Source organism: Moschus berezovskii, chromosome 4 (assembly GCF_049115385.1).
Source record: "Moschus berezovskii isolate FMDL1 chromosome 4, NW_MosBer_1.0, whole genome shotgun sequence".
Classification (NCBI taxonomy): domain Eukaryota; kingdom Metazoa; phylum Chordata; class Mammalia; order Artiodactyla; family Moschidae; genus Moschus; species Moschus berezovskii.
Genome location: NC_142463.1, coordinates 55057371 through 55076178, shown reverse-complemented (window position 1 = coordinate 55076178; position 18808 = coordinate 55057371). Strand labels below are relative to the sequence as shown.

At 40.1% G+C, this 18808-nt stretch overlaps 1 protein-coding gene and 1 non-coding gene across 4 annotated transcripts in view; both read right to left on the bottom strand.

The window, feature by feature from the left end:
* MIGA1 (mitoguardin 1) overlaps positions 1–5070 on the bottom strand; it is a 79241-nt gene extending 74171 nt beyond the window's left edge. The window contains exons 1-2 of one of the 3 annotated variants that reach the window (XM_055401323.2): positions 4955–5070; positions 1943–2055 (exon numbers count right to left, since the gene is read on the bottom strand). In XM_055401323.2, the coding sequence (XP_055257298.1) occupies positions 1943–2041 (99 nt within the window). In that variant the 5' untranslated portion in view covers positions 2042–2055; positions 4955–5070. The other 2 variants (XM_088835405.1, XM_088835404.1) reach the window with 2 other exon arrangements.
* On the bottom strand, positions 137–244 carry LOC129541935 (U6 spliceosomal RNA). Its single transcript, XR_008682973.1, has one exon. It is a non-coding gene; the product is annotated as a U6 spliceosomal RNA (small nuclear RNA).
* Positions 5071–18808: the final 13738 nt, after the last annotated feature.

Below are 18808 nucleotides of genomic sequence, written 5' to 3'. Positions count from 1 at the left end.
CTCCCACAGAATCTGAAAGACTATTCTTCACATCTGTGTCTCTTTTGCTGTCTCGTATATAGGGTTATCATTACCATCTCTCTAAATTCCATATATATGCATTAGTATACTGCATTGGTGTTTTTCTTTCTGACTTAAAAATATGAAACGCTTCATGAATTTGCGTGTCATCCTTGCTCAGGGGCCATAGCTAATCTTCTCTGTTTCGCTCCAATTTTAGTATATGTGCTGCCAAAGTGAGCACTCCATATGTATCTTTTTATTTACTACATGTGCGTTCTAAGTTGCTTCAGTTGTGTCCAACTCTTTGCGACCCCATGAACTGTAGCCCATCAGGTTCCTCTGCCCATGGGATTCTCAAGGCAAGAATACTGGAGTGGGTTGCGATGCCCTTCTCCAGGGGAATCTTCCTGACTCAGGGATTGAAACTGTCTCTCCTATAGCTCCTGCATTGCAGGCAGATTCTTTACCTCTGAGCCACTGGGGAAGCCTTTACTTATTTACTACAATGGAGTACAAACTGCACAGGAAGCAGCTATTAAAAATATAAGAATTGAGAATTTCTTGGCAGTCCAGTAGTTAGGACTCAGCACTTTCACTGTCAGGGCCTGGGTTCAATCCTTGGTCGGGGAACTAGAATCCTGCAGGCTGTGTGGCCTGGCCCAAAGGAAAAAAGAAAAAGGACCGTTACTATATAAAACATACAAATGGAGAATAAGCACATGAAAAGATGCTCAAGGTGACTAATTAGGGAAAAGCAAATCAAAACCACAGTGAGAAGAAATTGGAATCCTTCTGTAGTGCTGATAGAAATAAAAAATGGTGCAGCCACTATGGTTAACAGTACCGTAATTCCTCAAAAAATTAAAAACAGAATTACCATATGATTCAGAAATCTCACTTCTGGACATACGTCCCAAAGAACTGAAAGCAGTTATTTGTACAGTCATGTTTACAAAAGTATTAGTCACAAAAACCACAAGGCAGAAGCAACCCAAGTATCCAGCAATGAATGATTAAACAAAATGTGGTATAAACATAAAATCAAATGTTATTCAACTTGGGAGAAAAAGAGGAAATTCTGACACACACTACAATATAGACAAATCTTGAAAATATTACGCTAATTGAAAATAAGCCAGTCACAAAAAGACAAATACTACACAGCTCCACTTACGAAGTACCTGGTGGTAGCTGTCGTGGTTTAGTCACTGAGTCATGTCCGACTCTTGTGACCCCATGGACTCCAGCCCACCAGCCTCTTCTGTCCAAGGGGTTTCCCAGGCAAGAATACTGGAGTGGGTTTCCATTTCCTTCTCCAGAAAGGGTTCCTTTCGAACCCAGGTCTCCTGCATTGCAGACGGTCTCCTGCATTGCAGGCAGATTCTTTACCAACTTCACCAGGGAAGCCCTATGAGGTATATAGAGTAGTCACATTCATAGAGACAGAACATACAATGGAGGTTGCAAGTAGCTGGTGGGTGGAAAAATAAAAATTGCTGCTTAGTGGCACTAGAGTTCCAGTTTTACAAGATGAAAAGAGTTCTCAAGATTGGTTGCATAATAGTATAAATGCACCTAATGCTACTGAACTGCATTTAAAAATGGTGAAAATGGTAAATTTTATGCTATATATATTTTACCACAGTAAAACAAAATTAAAATGAAAGGACTGTAATAGTGAGAACAAGTCTATTTAAATAACATAATTATCTGAAAATAATTGTAATAACAGACTGTGTAAATTCACTTAAGGTAGGAAGATTTTTGATAACAACAACAAAAAAAACATGAAATAAATACAAACCAAGTAAGTTTTAAACTACTTTAACAAACACTTTGAATCATTTAAAACCCCAAAGGAAATTTAAATACTATAAACATAATATGCTCTGAGCAAGAAACTTATTATTCAACATCGTATTTCTTTTAGTTTTTTTACCTGGCAGAGAGAATAGTACCAAGACAGAGGAAGATCAAACACTCTCAGTGCTGCTGTCTTCAAGGAAAACTGTGATTCGCTCACTGTTTCTTCTGACATGACTCCTCTTCTATCTTAATTAAATGAAACACAAAATATATTAGCCACAAAGATTTCTAGTTATTCTACCAAATGAAAGATACAAATTGAAAATTTAACTCTTTTAAAAAGTTTTTTTTTTGCACTTAATTAATCATATTACACTAACCTGGAGAAAATAATATTCTGAGCCAAATTTACTTAAACTAAAAGTTTATTTATTAGCCAAAGCAGCCAAAAAGAAAATGACTTAGATTTGAACTTTGAGTTCAGCTAGTAAACTTTCCTTTAAAAACTGTGGGTTCTAGATTCTCTCTTTTCTGGTGAAACAAATGTTTCAGCTTTTAAGTAGTAATTTAAAATGTTTTTATTTCCACATTTCCTTCCAACAACAGCAGGGATTGGGGGGGGCGGGCACTGAAAGAAATTTGATTGGCATCTTGACTTTAGGGGCTAGAAATGAACCTCGGGGCTCACTGAACTTCATAGTTCAAGCATTTATCTTCCTACTGTTCCATTTTTTTAAAATTTATTTTATATTGGACTATAGTTGATCCTACTGTCCCATTTTTAAGCTCTTGAAAGAAACGACACATAGCTCCTATGAAATTTTAATATTGCTTTAATGCCTATTTCTACTGAAACCAAAGAAAGAAATGTCAGTTGTTCAGAGAAGGCAGTCATCACTGAGACCCATAAAAGTAGCAGAATGATGATAAAAAACACAATGGTTCAGGGTCTAGGTCTATGCTTTATAGAGCCAGAAACTCAAATTTTATACGTGTACTCAGCTGGACACACATTAAACAAATTCACACAATACTGACATATAAATTAAGTATACAAATTTGTTCATTTATATTAAGGAAATACACTATCTAGTGAAAGAAAACTTTTTAAAATTTATTTATTTTCTAATTGAAGGATAACTACTTTACAGAATTTTGTTTTCTGTCAAACCTCAACATGAATCGCCATAGGTATACATATATCACCTCCCGATACTTTTATATGCTATCAAAACATAATCTTTCTGAAATAAGACACTGTAGGGAGTTGAATTAAGTATAAAAGGCTCTGTGGAAAGCACAAAATTAATGGGTCCTTAACAATATTTCATACAGGCTGAGAAAAAGCCTGAGAACTGTTTCTGATGTATTATACAAAAGTAGGCCTTCCCACTAACTAGAATGTTATGCCTACCAAATTTAATATTTCTTTTCCTTGGATGGTGCTGTACAAACTACCAGAAAATTAAAATTACCAACAATCCATCTATAGCTTATTTGCTATACTTTAAGTCCTTTATCTCTGCTATTTTTCTAACCTTTCTGTTAATCACCTATTTTTTTTTTCAGAAGACTATCAAAACCACTGATTAAGTAGTAGTTTCCTTTTCATATCAAACACAGTAATATTTTTTAAGGTGGGTTACTGCTACTGACAGTTTACATTTTCCCTATTAGTGACACCCAAGGAGTGGAAACTTAATTTTCCCCACACTCATATTCTAACTACAATTTTTCGGCTTAGTATAATCAGTATGTTAATTCCAACTGACAAATTGTGGTACGGACATATTAATGAGAAATACAAGGAAACCATGAAGAAACTGTTAAACAAGTGAAAAATAAGTCTTCGGAATGAGACTAGGAATGCAGGGTGGCAGGAAACCACTATTTTTCATTAAAAGTGCTTCTGTAATATTTGCTTTTTAAAGTGTCTACATGTATTACTTTTTTCAAATGTTTCACAAAACAAGAATGAAGCACATTTACCCCTCCCCCCAGAAAAAAAAACAAACAAACTTCATTTTGAGAAACATTTTTAGTAACTAAATAGATTCTGGACCAATAAAGCTACCTACACTATTGAATTCTTTAAAAAATCCTGAAAGTAATTCACCCAAAGTGATTTTCTCCGTAATACAGTTCCAGATTTTGAAGCAGAAGAAAAAGAAAATAAAGCAAACACTTCAATTTGCTGCAGTGGTTTTCTTAACATAAACGTCCACTTTTGCATTCTAACCATCTCATACCCTTTCATTTAAAATCGCTGAGTGATTCCAAATTTAATCGTTAATAATTGAACAGCTTTTTAAAACCAGTCATTTCAGTTGCTTTCAAACGTATTAATAAAAAAAAAAAAAAACATGGAGACAGTTTCATCATCACCAAAAATATTATACTCTGTAATATCACTCGCTTCTCTCCATTCTAACCACGAGACACTTTTTAAAATGTGCCATATATACAGTTTGTTTCTTAAACACCCTTAAATTGGACTTTATAATCCAAGCAAGAATGAAAGTCTGAAATATCGCCCAAATTTTGTCGTGAAATGTAAATCTATACAACAGAATTCTGAGAAGATACTTGAAATACAGCAAAACGCTTACTTGAAATACTGACAAAATAATAATGATAAAGGTCTGTGCACGAGCAAAACCTTTTAGTCTTCTCTCCATAAAATAAACGTTGAACAACTTTCTTTACAGGAGGGCTCCGACGCCACAAACCTCCTGATGCTAAATAATTCTCAGTAAGCCCTTTCAAAGAAAGCATAGTCTTTCTCCTCCAAAAACCACTCCCCGCTCGAACCACTGACATTCTTGCAGAAACTTGGACCACACCAGCGGCTCCTCCCGCAAGCCTCCTCTGCCCTCACTGCGTTCTCCGCTGCGGGCTTCTTTTTCTTCACCAAGATGACCAGGAAAGGGGTTCCCTCTCGGCTCGGCCACCCCGACCCTCGCTCGGACTCCAAGAGGTCGCCAGCCAGCCCACCCTGATTCAGCGCTCCGTGGAGGGCCTCCCTTCGGCTTTCTGTTCCTCCACCCAAACGCGGAATCCAGAGAGCGAAGGCCAGAGCTCCCGCCCACCCCCCTGCCACTAACCCGCGGCCGCTGAGACCCCACACAGCCCTCCACCCGCGTACCTGGTGCTCCAGGCCCAGAGCAGCCGGTCCACGCCTGCTTCCCCGCCGCAGCCCGGCCCTGAGCCGCAGCCTGGCCCCGGGGGCGGATCCTTCCGGGGTCAGGAGTGGGAAGGTGGAGAGAAAGTAGCGGGGGCCTCCTAGCCTTTCTGCGTGAGGGGCTACGTGTGAAGCAGCTCCCGCCATTTTTGTTGAGGGTAGAGGCTCCTGCCCTTCCCGATGGCTGTGAAATGTACAGTGGAAGAATTGCATCCTGTTATTGGAAGGACTGATGCTAAAGCTGAAACTCCAATACTTTGGCCACCGCATGCGACGAGTTGACTCACTGGAAAAGACTCTGATGCTGGGAGGGATTCGGGGTGGGAGGAGACGGGGACAACAGAGAATGAGATGGCTGGATGGCATCACCGACTCGATGGACATAAGTTTGAGTGAACTCCGGGAGTTGGTGATGGACAGGGAGGCCTGGCGTGCTGTGATTCATGGGGTCGCAGAGAGTCGGACACGACTGAGCGACTGAACTGAACTGAACTGAGAGTGCTGTCAAGAAATAGCATCGCAGTTTGTAACCTTTTGAGGGCTTCAGGACCATCCTAGGAATCCGGTGAAAAATATGGGGCATTTTCTCTATATGTCATTTAAATACATTAGTAAAAGAAAATAGCTTGTACATTACCAAGAGAATACATATATACATCTATTTTATATATATATATATATATATATATATATATATATATATATAGTTAGATACTCTGAACCAATCCATGGCCCCCAGGTTAAGAACTTCTACTACAGACCTTCAGCCCCTAAAGAAATTAATGTTGAGCATTCCAATCCTGTATTAATGATGTTTTATTTACTTCAATTCCTCTTTAGCTTTTCTCTAAGTTAGGCAAGGTATTGGAGAAGGCAATGGCAAGCCACTCCAGTACTCTTGCCTAGAAAATCCCATGGATGGAGGAGCCTGGTAGACTGCAGTCCGTGGGGTCGCTAAGGGTCAGACATGACTGAGCGACTTCACTTTCACTTTTCACTTTCACACATTGGAGAAGGAAATGGCAACCCACTCCAGTGTTCTTGCCTGGAGAATCCCAGGGACTGCGGAGCCTGGTGGGCTTCGTCTATGGGGTCACACAGAGTCGGACACGACTGAAGTGACTTAGCAGCAGCAGCAGAAGCAGCAGGCAAGATATTCACAGCTCTGAGCTTCTGTCTAAAACACATATACTAATGAGGGAGGAAGGAGAACACAAAATAATATGCTGTTTTTATATGCAGTCCTGAGCCCAAACATTTCGTCCAAATTGCAGATTTAAAAATTCCAACTTCTGAGCATATTTGTGGTGAAAAGCCAAAATAATTTTGCAAGGATTGCTAAAACATGAGAGCACATGTTACTATTCCTATCTAAGAAACAAGAATGAACAATTATTTCTGGTGGTGTTCAAAATTCCCTTTTAGTGAAAAGGAAAATAGGGTGAACAGTAATACCAATGTGTGACATTATTGTTGTTGTTTAGTGACTTAGTGGTGTCTGACTATTTTGCAACCCCGTGGACTGTACTCCGCTAAGCTCCTCTGTCCTTGGGATTTTCTGGGCAAGATCACTGGAGTGGGTTGACATTTCCTCGTCCAGGAGATCTTCCTGACCCAGAGATGAAACAGGAGTCTCCTTGTCTCCCGCATTGCAGGCAGATTCTTTCCTGCTGACCCACTGGGGAAGCCCACGGGTGACATTACTAGATGAATTAATAACTAAAATTGTACAGACTGAGTTCTAAGTGAAAACGCATGTGTGGGTGCTAAGTCACTTCAGTAGTATCCAACTCTTTGCAACCCTATGGGCTGTAGTCTGCCAGGCTCCTCTGTCCATGGGATTATCCAGCAAGAATACTGGAGTGGGTTGCCATGCCGTCCTCCAAGAGATCTTCAAGACCAAGGCATCAAACCCCACCTCTCTTTGTCTCCAGCACTAACAGGCCAATTCTTTATCACTAGCGCCATCTGGGAAGCCCCTACGTAAAAATATTGTGCACTTATAAAGTAAACCGGAGAAGGAAATGGCAACCCAATCCAGTACTCTTGCCTGGAAACTCCCATGGACGGAGGAGTCTGGTAGGCTGCAGTCCATGAGATTGCTAAGGGTCGGACACGACTGAGCAACTTCACTTTCACTTTTCACTTTCATGCCTTGGAGAAGGAAATGGCAACCCACTCCTGTGTTCTTGCCTGGAGAATCCCAGGGACGGGGGAGCCTGGTGCGCTGCCGTCTACGGGGTTGCACAGAGTCGGATACGACTGAAGCCACTTAGCAGCAGCAGCAGCATGAAGTAAATAGAGTTCTTGACACATGAAGAACCTGAAATTTCTAAGGCTATGTTTGTTTATTTCTCCATCTTCTCTCTGCTGCCTCCTTCCTACTTCCCACAACTTTCAAACTTTCAGCCTAGCGGGAAGAAGAGTAATAATGATGATGATGATGTGTGTGCTCAGTCCTGTTCAACTCTTTGCTATCCCATGAACTGTAGCCCTCCAGGCTCCTCTGTCCAAGGAATTTCCCAGGCAAGAATACTAGAGTGAGTTGCTATTTCCTACTCCAGAGGATCTTCCAGACTCAGGGATCTAACCCACGCAGGTGGATTCTTTGCTACTAATGCCACGTGGGAAGTATAATAATAATGATTCCACTTAAAACAACTTTCCTGTGAACACTCTCTCCTCCATTACCACAATAGCCATTATGAGAAAGATATTGTTACACACTGGGTATAGATTTTACTCTTTAGGAAATACCATATTTTATTTATTTTTCTAAATAAATATAATGTGCTCCAAGCCTCCTTTCTCATGGATTACCAGAATATTCAATCTTAATCATTATTGGATATATCAGGTAGGATGCTGTTAGCTAGAAGCAGAAGAAAACTGAACAAATAGTAACTTAAACCATTGGACAGGATAGCCCACATGGATGTTAGCAACAGACAACACAGTCTCATATTTGAACTTGATATCTTCTGCTATCCTGGCCCAAGAAAAAAAATGGGGCTTATATTAATTCTAAAGGTCTGCCCTCCCCCAGATAACTAAAGTGAAAGTGAGTCACTCAGTCGTGTCCGACTCTTTGCGACCCTGTGGACTGTAGCCCACCAGGCTCCTCTGTCCATGGGATTCTCCAGGCAAGAATACTGGAGTAAGTTGCCATTTCCTTCTCCAGGGAATCTTCCCAACCCAGGGATCGAACCCAGGTCTCCCACATTGCAGACAGACGCTTTAACCTCTGAGCCACCAGGGAAACCCATGTAAAGCTCACCAAACCAGGAAGTGGAATTCATGAAGTAAGATTAGTTGTTGCTGCTACTGCTGCTAAGTCACTTCAGTCGTGTCCGACTCTGTGTGACCCCATAGACGGAAGCCCACCAGGCTCCCCCGTCCCTGGGATTCTCCAGGCAAGAACACTGGAGTGGGTTGCCATTTCCTTCTCCAATGTGTGAAAGTGTAGTCGCTCAGTCGTGTCCGACCCTTAGCGACCCCACGGACTGCAGCCTATCAGGCTCCTCCATCCATGGGATTTTCTAGGCAATAGTACTGGAGTGGCTTGCCATTGCCATCCCCCAGATTAGTTGTTACTATTGTTAAAAAACTGAGGTACTTGCTACACCAGCCAGTAGTGAATTTGGGGATCCTATGTGGCATGCTGTGATTCATGGGGTCGCGGCGAGTCGGACACGACTGAGCAACTGAACTGAACTGAACTGAACTGATGTGTATAGTATTGAAACCATACTGTGGGGTCAGACTGCCAGAGTTTGAATTCATTCTCTGCCACTTACTAGGTACATGACCTTAGGCAAGGTACTTACCCTCATTATGTCTCAGTTTCCTTTCTGGGATGTTGAGAAGACAAATGTAATAACATTTGTAAGGCACTAAGATTTTCTTATAAGTTTTTAACCTGGCTTACTTGTACCTCTGTGGGATCCAAGGATAAAACTCTATTTCCATATAATTGGTTTCCTTTGGAATCATAAATATTTTGTTTTATAAACATAGAAACATTACTTTGAGAAAGGGGTCCATAGGTTTTACCAGATTGTCAATGGAGTCCACCCATGACACCAAAAGAAATAAATGGTTAAGAATTTAGAACACTCCCCAACACGTATTTCTAAGATATATGGCATATTCAGTTCAGTTCAGTTGCTCAGTCGTGTCCGACTCTTAGCGACCCCATGAATCACAGCACACCAGGCCTCCCTGTCCATCACCAACTCCCGGAGTTCACTCAAACTCAGGTCCATCGAGTCGGTGATGCCATTCAGACGTCTCATTCTCTGTCGTCAAGTGGGACTTTTCCATGTCTCTTGGCAGAAGCTCTAAAGCAGAGAAAAAATAGATGCCAAGTGACCTGAGCATTCTAAAAAAAAAGGATGCTAGATCATCCACACAGGGCATGCTAGGAAAATGTGAAGCCCATTTTGCAACCGTTAGTCTACATGTACCTTCAGGGAATGATATGGCAGAATTGATCAAAAAAGACTGGAGAATAGAAATGCCTCTGAGCATTTTTCTGGAGCACTGTGCATTTTTTTCTCTTCTCCCAAGAATGGAAAAAGAAGTTACTGTTTACTCGCTAAGTCACCTCTGACTCTTTTGGGACCCCATGGACTGTAACTCCTCTGTCCATGGTATTTCCCAGGCAAGAATACTGGAGTAGGTTACCATTTCCTACTCCAGGGGAGCTTCTCGACCCAGGGATCAAACCCGAGTCTCCTGAGTTGGCAGGCAGATTCTTTACCACTGAGCCACCAGGGAAGCCTGGAGAGGAAAGAGTACTTGCTTATTTCATCCTACCCTTAATGTGAGCCAAGTGAAAGAACTTTAAGAGACTCAGGAATTCTCTGGTGGCCCAATGGTTAGGGCTCCATAATTCCATTGTAGGGGATGCAGGTTCAATCCCTGGTCAAGGAACTAAGATCCCACATGCTGTGTCGTGCAGCGACAAAAAAAAAAAAATACAAAAATACACTCAATTTGACCTCTGTGCCCCGTAGTTTGTGTCACCTGGGAGAATCTAAAGGCAACAGACTATCCAAAGAGGCATTTGATGACACAGCAGAAAGAGAGAGGGCTGCAGCTGAAGTGGCCTATACTTGCAATTTTGCAAGGAAAATTTTCCTATGAACCATGGGAATACAACAGAATGTAGCAGGCTTGAATTATTATATCTTAAAAGGTTATATCTTGAAATCAGGGCCAAAGTGGACCATCTAAATGGTTAGATACAGATTTTTTTGTGAAGTATTAGGAGATGAAACAGTGAAAAGTCCCCAGCAAGTTGGGAGAGGGGGAATGTGTTAAAGGGACCAAAGAAAAGAGCCAGCTCTTAGGAGTAGACCACATGCAGAAAACACCACAGTTGAATTTGACTCTACTGATTGGGTATATCTGATATTTATTCCAGATACTTAGGATTACTGCTCACTCCAGCTGAGATAATATATAACCAATGTACTTCATTAATTATTGGTGGAACCTTCACTTATCAAGTGTCAACATTAAGCCTGAACAAAGTCTAGCACTCTGACAATTAAAACCAATTACATTACCTAAGTAAATGAATTATTTTAGGTAATTCATGTATCCAATTGCCTTTTATATTAACTGCCAAAACCTGGCAGAGTCCCCAGAAATAACTCAGGTCCTTCCTTTAAATCAACAGAATGTCATTGGGCATATACTGGCTCTTGTATCTTTGTTCTTTTCACCCACCCAAGAGTGTTTGACAAGACTCCTCTACAAGTCAGAACTAAGCCAACCAAAACATCTAGATGCTAATTTAGAACATCTATTTCATGCACATCCAAATATTGCAGATTCAGTTCCTCAAAATGTTAAACATAGAGTTACTACATGACCCAGCAGTTCTACGCCTAGACAATACGCAAGAGAAATGAGAACATACATCAAAGTACAAATTATACATGAATGTGCATAGTAGCATTATTCATAATAGCTGAAAAATAAAAGCAATCCAGGGACTTCCCTGGCGGTTCAGTGGTTAAGACTATGTGCTTCCACTGTGGGGGGCGTGGTCGTATCCCTGGTTGGGGAACTAAGACACAATCAAAAAAGAACAAAAAGTAAAATAAAAAAAGCAACTCAAATGTCTACTAACTGATAAATGGATAAATAAAATGTGGTAAATTTACATAATAGAATATTATTTGGCCATAAAAATAATTGAAATACTGATACATGCTACAACATGGGCGAACTTTGAAAATATGTTAAGAAGCCAGTCATAAATTATTATGTTATTGTATGATTCTGCTTATGTGAAACTTCCAGAAGACAATTCTATTAAGAAAGCAAGTTAATGGTCACCCAGGGTAGAAAGAGCTGAGGGGAAATGGAGGGGACTCCTATGCGGCATGAAATTTCTTTTGCGGGAGGATTGTGGTTCTGGTTGTACAAATGTGTGAATATACTAAAAAATCTCAACTGTATACTTTAAATATGTGAATTGTATAGCTTGTGAATTGTGTCTTAATAAAGGAGTTATCCTCTAAGATTTGTTTTTTTAAATAATTTACTGAGTAAATGGCATTTAAAAACAACATCATCAAAGAAAGATAACAAAAATACAAAGTTTTAAAACCTATGGGATATAGAAAACATTATCCACTGAGGCCTTAAATGTAGTAGACTTTACATAAAAAGGAAAAGCAATGAGTATACAAGTATACAGCCAGTTTAAGAAGTTAGCAAGATAAGCAGAATATTCATAAAGAAAAGAAAGCACCTAATACATACCCAGGGAGAGGGGAACCTGGTGGGCTGCCGTCTATGGGGTCACACAGAGTCGGACACGACTAAAGCGACTTAGCAGCAGCAGCAGCAATACATACAAGGTATTAATGCGATAAAAATAAAAATAAAATTGAGAGGCTCAACAGAGTCAAAGCTGCCTTAAAAAGCTTCTCTAAAAAGGGAAACATCAGGTAATAATAATCAACCCACCCTCACTCTCTCCCAAGGAGTCCCAAAGACTGTTCTATACATCTGTGTCTCTTTTGCTGTCTCGTATACAAGGTTATCATTTGCATCTTTCTAAATTCCATATATATGCGTTAGTATACTGTATTGGTGTTTTTCTTTCTGGCTTACTTCACTCTGTATAATAGGCTCCAGTTTCATCCACCTCATTAGAACTGATTCAAATGCATTCTTTTTAATGGCTGAGTAATACTCCATTGTGTACCACAGCTTTCTTATCCATTCATCTGCAGATGGACATCTAGGTTACTTCCATGTCCTGGCTGTTATAAACCATGCTGCGATGAACACTGGAGTACATGTGTCTCTTTCAATTCTGGTTTCCTGGGTATGTATGCCCAGGAGTGCAACTGCTGCATCATATGACAATTCTATTTCCAGTTTTTTGAGGAATCTTCACACTGTTCTCCATAGTGGCTGTACTAGTTTGCATTCCCACCAACAGTGTAAGAGGGTTCCCTTCTCTCCACACCCTCTCCAGCATTTATTGCATGTAGACTTTTGGATAGCAGCCATTCTGACTGGTGTGAAATGGTATCTCATTATGGTTTTGATTTGCATTTCTCTGATTATGAGGGATGTTGAGCATTTTTTCATGTGTTTGTTAGCCATCTTTATGTCTTCTTTGGAGAAATGTCTGTTTAGTTCTTTGGCCCATTTTTTGACTGGGTTATTTATTTTTCTGGAATTGAGCTGCAGGAGCTGCTTGTATATTTTGGAGATTAATCCTTTATCATTTGCTTCATTTGCTATTATTTTCTCCCATTCTGAAGGCTGTCTTTTCACCTTACTTATAGTTTCCTTTGCTGTGCAGAAGCTTTTGATTTTAATTAGGTCCCATTTGTTTATTTTTGCTTTTATTTCTAATATTCTGGAACGTGGGTCTTGGAGGATCCTGCTGTGATTTACGTTGGAGAGTGTTTTGCCTATGTTCTCCTCTAGGAGTTTTATAGTTTCTGGTCTTACATTTAGCTCTCTAATCCATTTTGAGTTTATTTTGGTGTATGGTGTTAGGAAGTGTTCTAGTTTCATTCTTTTACAAGTGGCTGACCAGTTTTCCCAGCACCACTTGTTAAAGAGACTTCTTTTCTCCATTTTATATTCTTGCCTCCTTTGTCAAAGATAAGGTGTCCATAGGTGCGTGGATTTATCTCTGGGCTTTCTATTTTGTTCCATTGATCTATCTTTCTGTCTTTATGCCAGTACCATACTGTCTTGATGACTGTGGCTTTGTAGTAGAGCCTGCAATCCGGCAGGTTAATTCCCCCAGTTCCATTCTTCTCCCCAAAGATTGCTTTGTTTATTTGAGGTTTTTTGTATTTCCATACAAATTGTGAGATTATTTGTTCTAGCTCTGTGGAAAATACCGTAGGTAGCTTGATAGGGATTGCATTGAATCTATAAATTATTTTGGGTAGTATACTCATTTTCACAATATTTATTCTTCCAATCCATGAACAGGGTATATTTCTCCATCTATTAGTGTCCTCTCTGATTTCTTTCACCAGTGTTTTATAGTTTTCTATATATAGGTCTATATATAGGTCTTTTGTTTCTTTACCCTTTTGAGAGGGTAAATAAAATTGACAAACCACTAGCCAGACTCATCAAGAAACAAAGGGAGAAAAACCAAATCAATAAAATCAGAAATGAAAAGGGAGAGATCACAAAGACAACACAGAAATACAAAGGATCATAAGAGACTACTATCAGCAATCATATGCCAATAAAATGGACAACTTGGAAGAAATGGACAAATTCTTAGAAAAGTACAACTTTCCAAAACTGAACCAGGAAGAAATAAAAAATCTTAACAGACCCATCACAAGCACAGAAATTGAAACTGTAATCAGAAATCTTTCAGCAAACAAAAGCCCAGGTCCATATGGCTTCACAGCCGAATTCTACCAAAAATTTAGAGAAGAGCTAACACCTATCCTACTCAAACTCTTCCAGAAAATTGCAGAGGAAGGTAAACTTCCAAACTCAATCTATGAGGCCTGCATCAGCCTAATACCAAAACCTGACAAAGATGCCACAAAAAAAGAGAACGACAGCCCAATATCACTGATGAACATAGATGCAAAAATCCTTAACAAAATTCTAGCAATCAGAATCCAACAACACATTAAAAAAAGATCATACATCATGACCAAGTGGGCTTTATCCCAGGGATGCAAGGATTCTTCAATATCCGCAAATCAATCAGTGTAATACACCACATTAACAAAATGAAAAACAAAAGCCATATGATTATATAAAAAATGCAGAGAAAGCCTTTGACAAAATTCAACATCCATTTATGATAAAAACCCTCCAGAAGGAGGGAATAGAAGGAACATTCCTCAACATAATAAAAGCTATATATGACAAACCCACAGCAAACATAATCCTCAATGGTGAAAAATTGAAATCGTTTCCCCTAAAGTCAGGAACAAGACAAGGGTGCCCACTCTCACCACTACTATTCAACATAGTTTTGGAAGTTTTGGCCACAGCAATCAGAGCAGAAAAAGACATAAAAGGAATCTAAATTGTAAAAGAAGAAGTAAAACTCTCACTGTTTGCAGATGACATGATCCTCTAAACAGAAAACCCTAAAGACTCTACCAGAAAATTACTAGAGCTAATCAATGAATATAATAAAGTTTCAGGATATAAAATCAATATACAGAAATCTCTTTCATTTCTATACACTAATAATGATAAAACAGAAAGAGAAATTAAGGAAATAATTCCATTCACCATTGCAACGAAAAGAATAAAATACTTAGGAATATATCTACCTAAAGAAACAAAAGACCTCCAAGATTTCTTATGTGAAAAAAATCGATACTTAAGGAGGTTATGAAAAGGATAAAAGCTAGAGATGGGAGTCCAGAAACTGACCTAGAGCATGCTTTTCCTGCATTTCCTTGTGTACATGCTCACTCAGTCATGTCCAATTCTTTCCACCTCACGGGTGGTAGCCTTCCAGGCTCTTCTGTCCAAGGGATTTTATAGGCAAGAATGCTGGAGTGGATTGTCATTTCCTCCTTCAGGGGATCTTCCTGACCCAGAGATTGAATCTGCATCTCCTACATTAGCAGGTGGGTTCTTTACCACTGAGTCACCTGGGCCTCAGCTTCAGCATCAGTCCTTCCAATGAATATTCAGGACTGATTTTCTTTAGGATTGACTGGTTTGATCTCCTTTGATGCTGAAGCTGAAACTCCAATATTTTGGCCACCTGATGTGAAGAACAGACTCCTTAGAAAAGACCCAGATGCTGGGAAAGATTGAAGGCAGGAGAATGGGATGACAGAAGATGAGATGGTTGGCTGGCATTACCGACTGGATGGAAATGAGTTTGAGCAAGCTTCGGGAGTTAGTGAAGGCCAGGGAAACCTGGCGTCCTGCAGTCCATGGGGTCACAAAGAGTCAGACATGACTAAGCGACTGAACTGAACTGAACACGGGCCTCAGTAATTATCAAAATGCTGAGCTGCTCCAATAAGATGCATGCATTCTATTGGAAGGTATTTACAACAAAATGTAATATAAAGCATAAACAACACAAATGTTTTCCTATTAAGAGCTTCATTCTAACACTACTTTAAAGTGAAGAGCAATAAAATTAGAATTAAACCTCAAGGAAACAATAATTCCTATTTTGTACGTTAAGAACTCTTAATATTTCAAAGGTCTAGAAAACCATGTTGTATTTTTTAAATTAATAAATTGAAGGGAGAGAACAAGATAGTGGAGGAGTAGGTGGATGTGGAGTTCATCTCTCTCCACGAATACATCAGGAATATACCTTCAGACACAGAAGTCCATGCAGAATACCAGCTGAGAGTGGACAGGAGTACCTGACCAGCAGAAAAGAATATATAGAATCACGGCAAAACTCGGTGGGACGAAGGAACTGGGGGAAAAACAGGAGTGTTAGTAGGACTAGACCTGCCCTCGGCAGATAGGGGAACTGAAACAGGGGTCCGATCCCCACATCAGGGCAAGTGTCTGAGTCAGAGGAGAAACATTTAAGGCTGAAAGTGAAACAGCTGATCTGTGGCAGCCTAAATGGAATGAGAATCAGACAGTCCTTGCGGCAGCCATATGTACCCCAGACAGGGACACAGGTCCCCTGGAAGGTGCTGCTGCTGCTAAGTTGCTTCAGTCGTGTCCGACTCTGTGCGACCACATAGACTGCAGCCCACCAGGCTCCTCCACAGGATTCTCCAGGCAAGAATACTGGAGTGGGTTGCCATTTTCTTCTCCACTGGAAGGTGCAGCAGCTGAATAATAGAGAGACTGGCCCATCAAATGCCTGATGCACTAAACGACAGGGTAGGACCCCACTCAGAGTGCTCCTTTAAGTGCCTGATGCACCGATCTACAGAGTAGGACCCCAGGCAAGGGAACCCTCTAAGTACCTGAAGGGACAGAGCAACGGAGAAAGACTGGGCAAAGAAGCCTTCTGATTGCCAGCTACAAGAGGCTCAAAAACAGACTCTGATAGGGCCATAACTCCTGCTGTGGAGGGAGTCCGTGTCCCTGCACACTTAGCACCACCAGGATCCCTGCAAGCCAAGCAGCTGCGCCACCTTCATGCTCAACTCTTACTGGGACAGAGCTACCACAGGCAAAAATAAGTCTTCCATCTATGCACCTTCCATCTATCCATCTTTAGTCCAACTCTTTGTGAACCTGTAGACTGTGGCCTGCCAGGCTTCTCTGTCAGGGGGGTTCTCCAGGCAAGAATATTGGAGCTTATTGCCCAATACTGGTTTCCATTTCCTGCTGCCCTAGTCGCCAACTCCCCTGAGTACCTGGCCCTCACAGAGGCAAACCTAAGTCCTCCAGGGCAGCCTCAGTGGACAACCCACATGCAGAGGTAGAAATAAAACCACAATTGAAACTCAGGGGCAGTGTGGCTAAGGAAAAAGACCCAAAACCTTCCCACCAGCTGTACAAGCTGCAGGTTAAATCCAAATGATCAACTAGGCAGACTCGGTGTCTATGGAATATATAAAAGGTCATTGAGAGTTCCCACAAAAGAAAACACACTAGTTCTGATAGTTGTGGATATTGGAGGCAAGAACACACAGGGGTAGAACCAGATTGGAATCTGAGCTGCCTCCACAGCAGGTCCAGAGATCAACACAGTGTTGGAGGGCATCCTAGGGAGGTGAGGTGGACTGTGACTCCCAGTGAGGGAAAGGACTGATAGCAGTGACTCAAGAAAAACATTTATTATTCTTATGTTTCGACTTGTTCTGTAGATTCTTTCGGGTATTTTTTTTCCTTTTTTCCCCCTCTGTTGTAGTTGTCAGTTTTATTGGTACTATGAAATCTAATTAAGCTTTTGAGCTTTTTTTTCTTTCTCAGTCACATTTTTTATTGTTGTTATATACCTCTGCTTCTATGTTGGGCTATTGCAATTCTGTGGAATTTTCCTTTTTTCCCCCGCTCTTTTTAATTTTAATTTTTAAGCCTATTATTTTTTCTACATTTATTCCTTTGTTTGGTTTTCCTACTGTTCTTTTCCCCTTTCAGTTAATCTTTAATGTATATAAATCTTCTTTATCTACCTCTATTTAACTTTGCATATCTATTTTTTCTTTTCTTTTTTGTTTTAGTTTTTGCTAGTTTTGTTTTCATTGCTTTATTCCCCAAATGGCACCTTGCTTTAGTTTGGTTTTCCAGTTTGTGCTTTAGTTAGTTTTGTTCTTAAGTGGTAGATATAATTTTTGGTTTCTTTTGTTCGCTGGGTCGATCTATTGTATTTCATTTTTGTTGGACTGTTTTTATTTTGTTTATGGGTGTATATGTGTATATTCAGTCACACTTTTTATTGTTGTTATAAACCTGTGCCCCTACATTGGGCTTTTGCAGTTCTGTGCAGTTATCTTTTTTCCTTTTTTTCTTTCTTCTTCCTTTTTCTTGTGTCTTTTTTATAATTTTGATTTTTAACTTCTTTAAAACAATTATATTTTTCTACACTTATTCCTTTGTTTGCCTTTTCTTCTGTTCTTTTCCCCTTGCAGTTAATCTTTATATAAATCTTCATCTACCTCTATTTAACTTTGCATATCTATTCTTTCTTTCTTCCTTTTCCTCTCAACATATTTGTTAGTTTTATTTTCATTGCTTTATTCTGCACTTGGCACCTTGCTTTAGTTTTGTTTTCCAGTTTGTGCTTTAGTTAGTTTTGTTCTTAACTGGTAAATATAATTTTTTATTTCCTTTGTTTGCCAAGTCAATCTACTGTACTTTATTTTTGCTGGACTGTTTTGACTTTGCTTATGGGTGTGTATGGATGTGAGAGTTGAACTATAAAGGAAGCTGAGCTCTGAAGAATTGACGCTTTTGAACTGCGGTGTTGGAGAAGACTCTTGAGAGTCTCTTGGACTGCAAGGAGATCAACCAGTCCATCCTAAAGGAAATCAGTCCTGAATATTCATTGGAAAGACTGATGCTGAATCTGAAACTTCAATACGTTGGCCACTTGATGTGAAGAACTGACTCACTGGAAAAGACCCTGATGCTGGGAAAGACTGAAGGCAGGAGGAGAAGGGGATGATAGAGGATGAGATGGTTGGATGGCATCACCAACTCAATGGACATGAGTTTGAGCAAGCTCTGGGAGTTGGTGATGGACAGGGAAGCCTGGTGTGCTGCAGTCCATGGGGTTGCAAAGAGTCAGACATGACTGAGCAACTGAACTGAACTGACTGATGGATGTATACGTATATGCATATATTCCATTATTTTAATTATTATTTGCCTAATTTTGTAACTGCCATTTGTCTG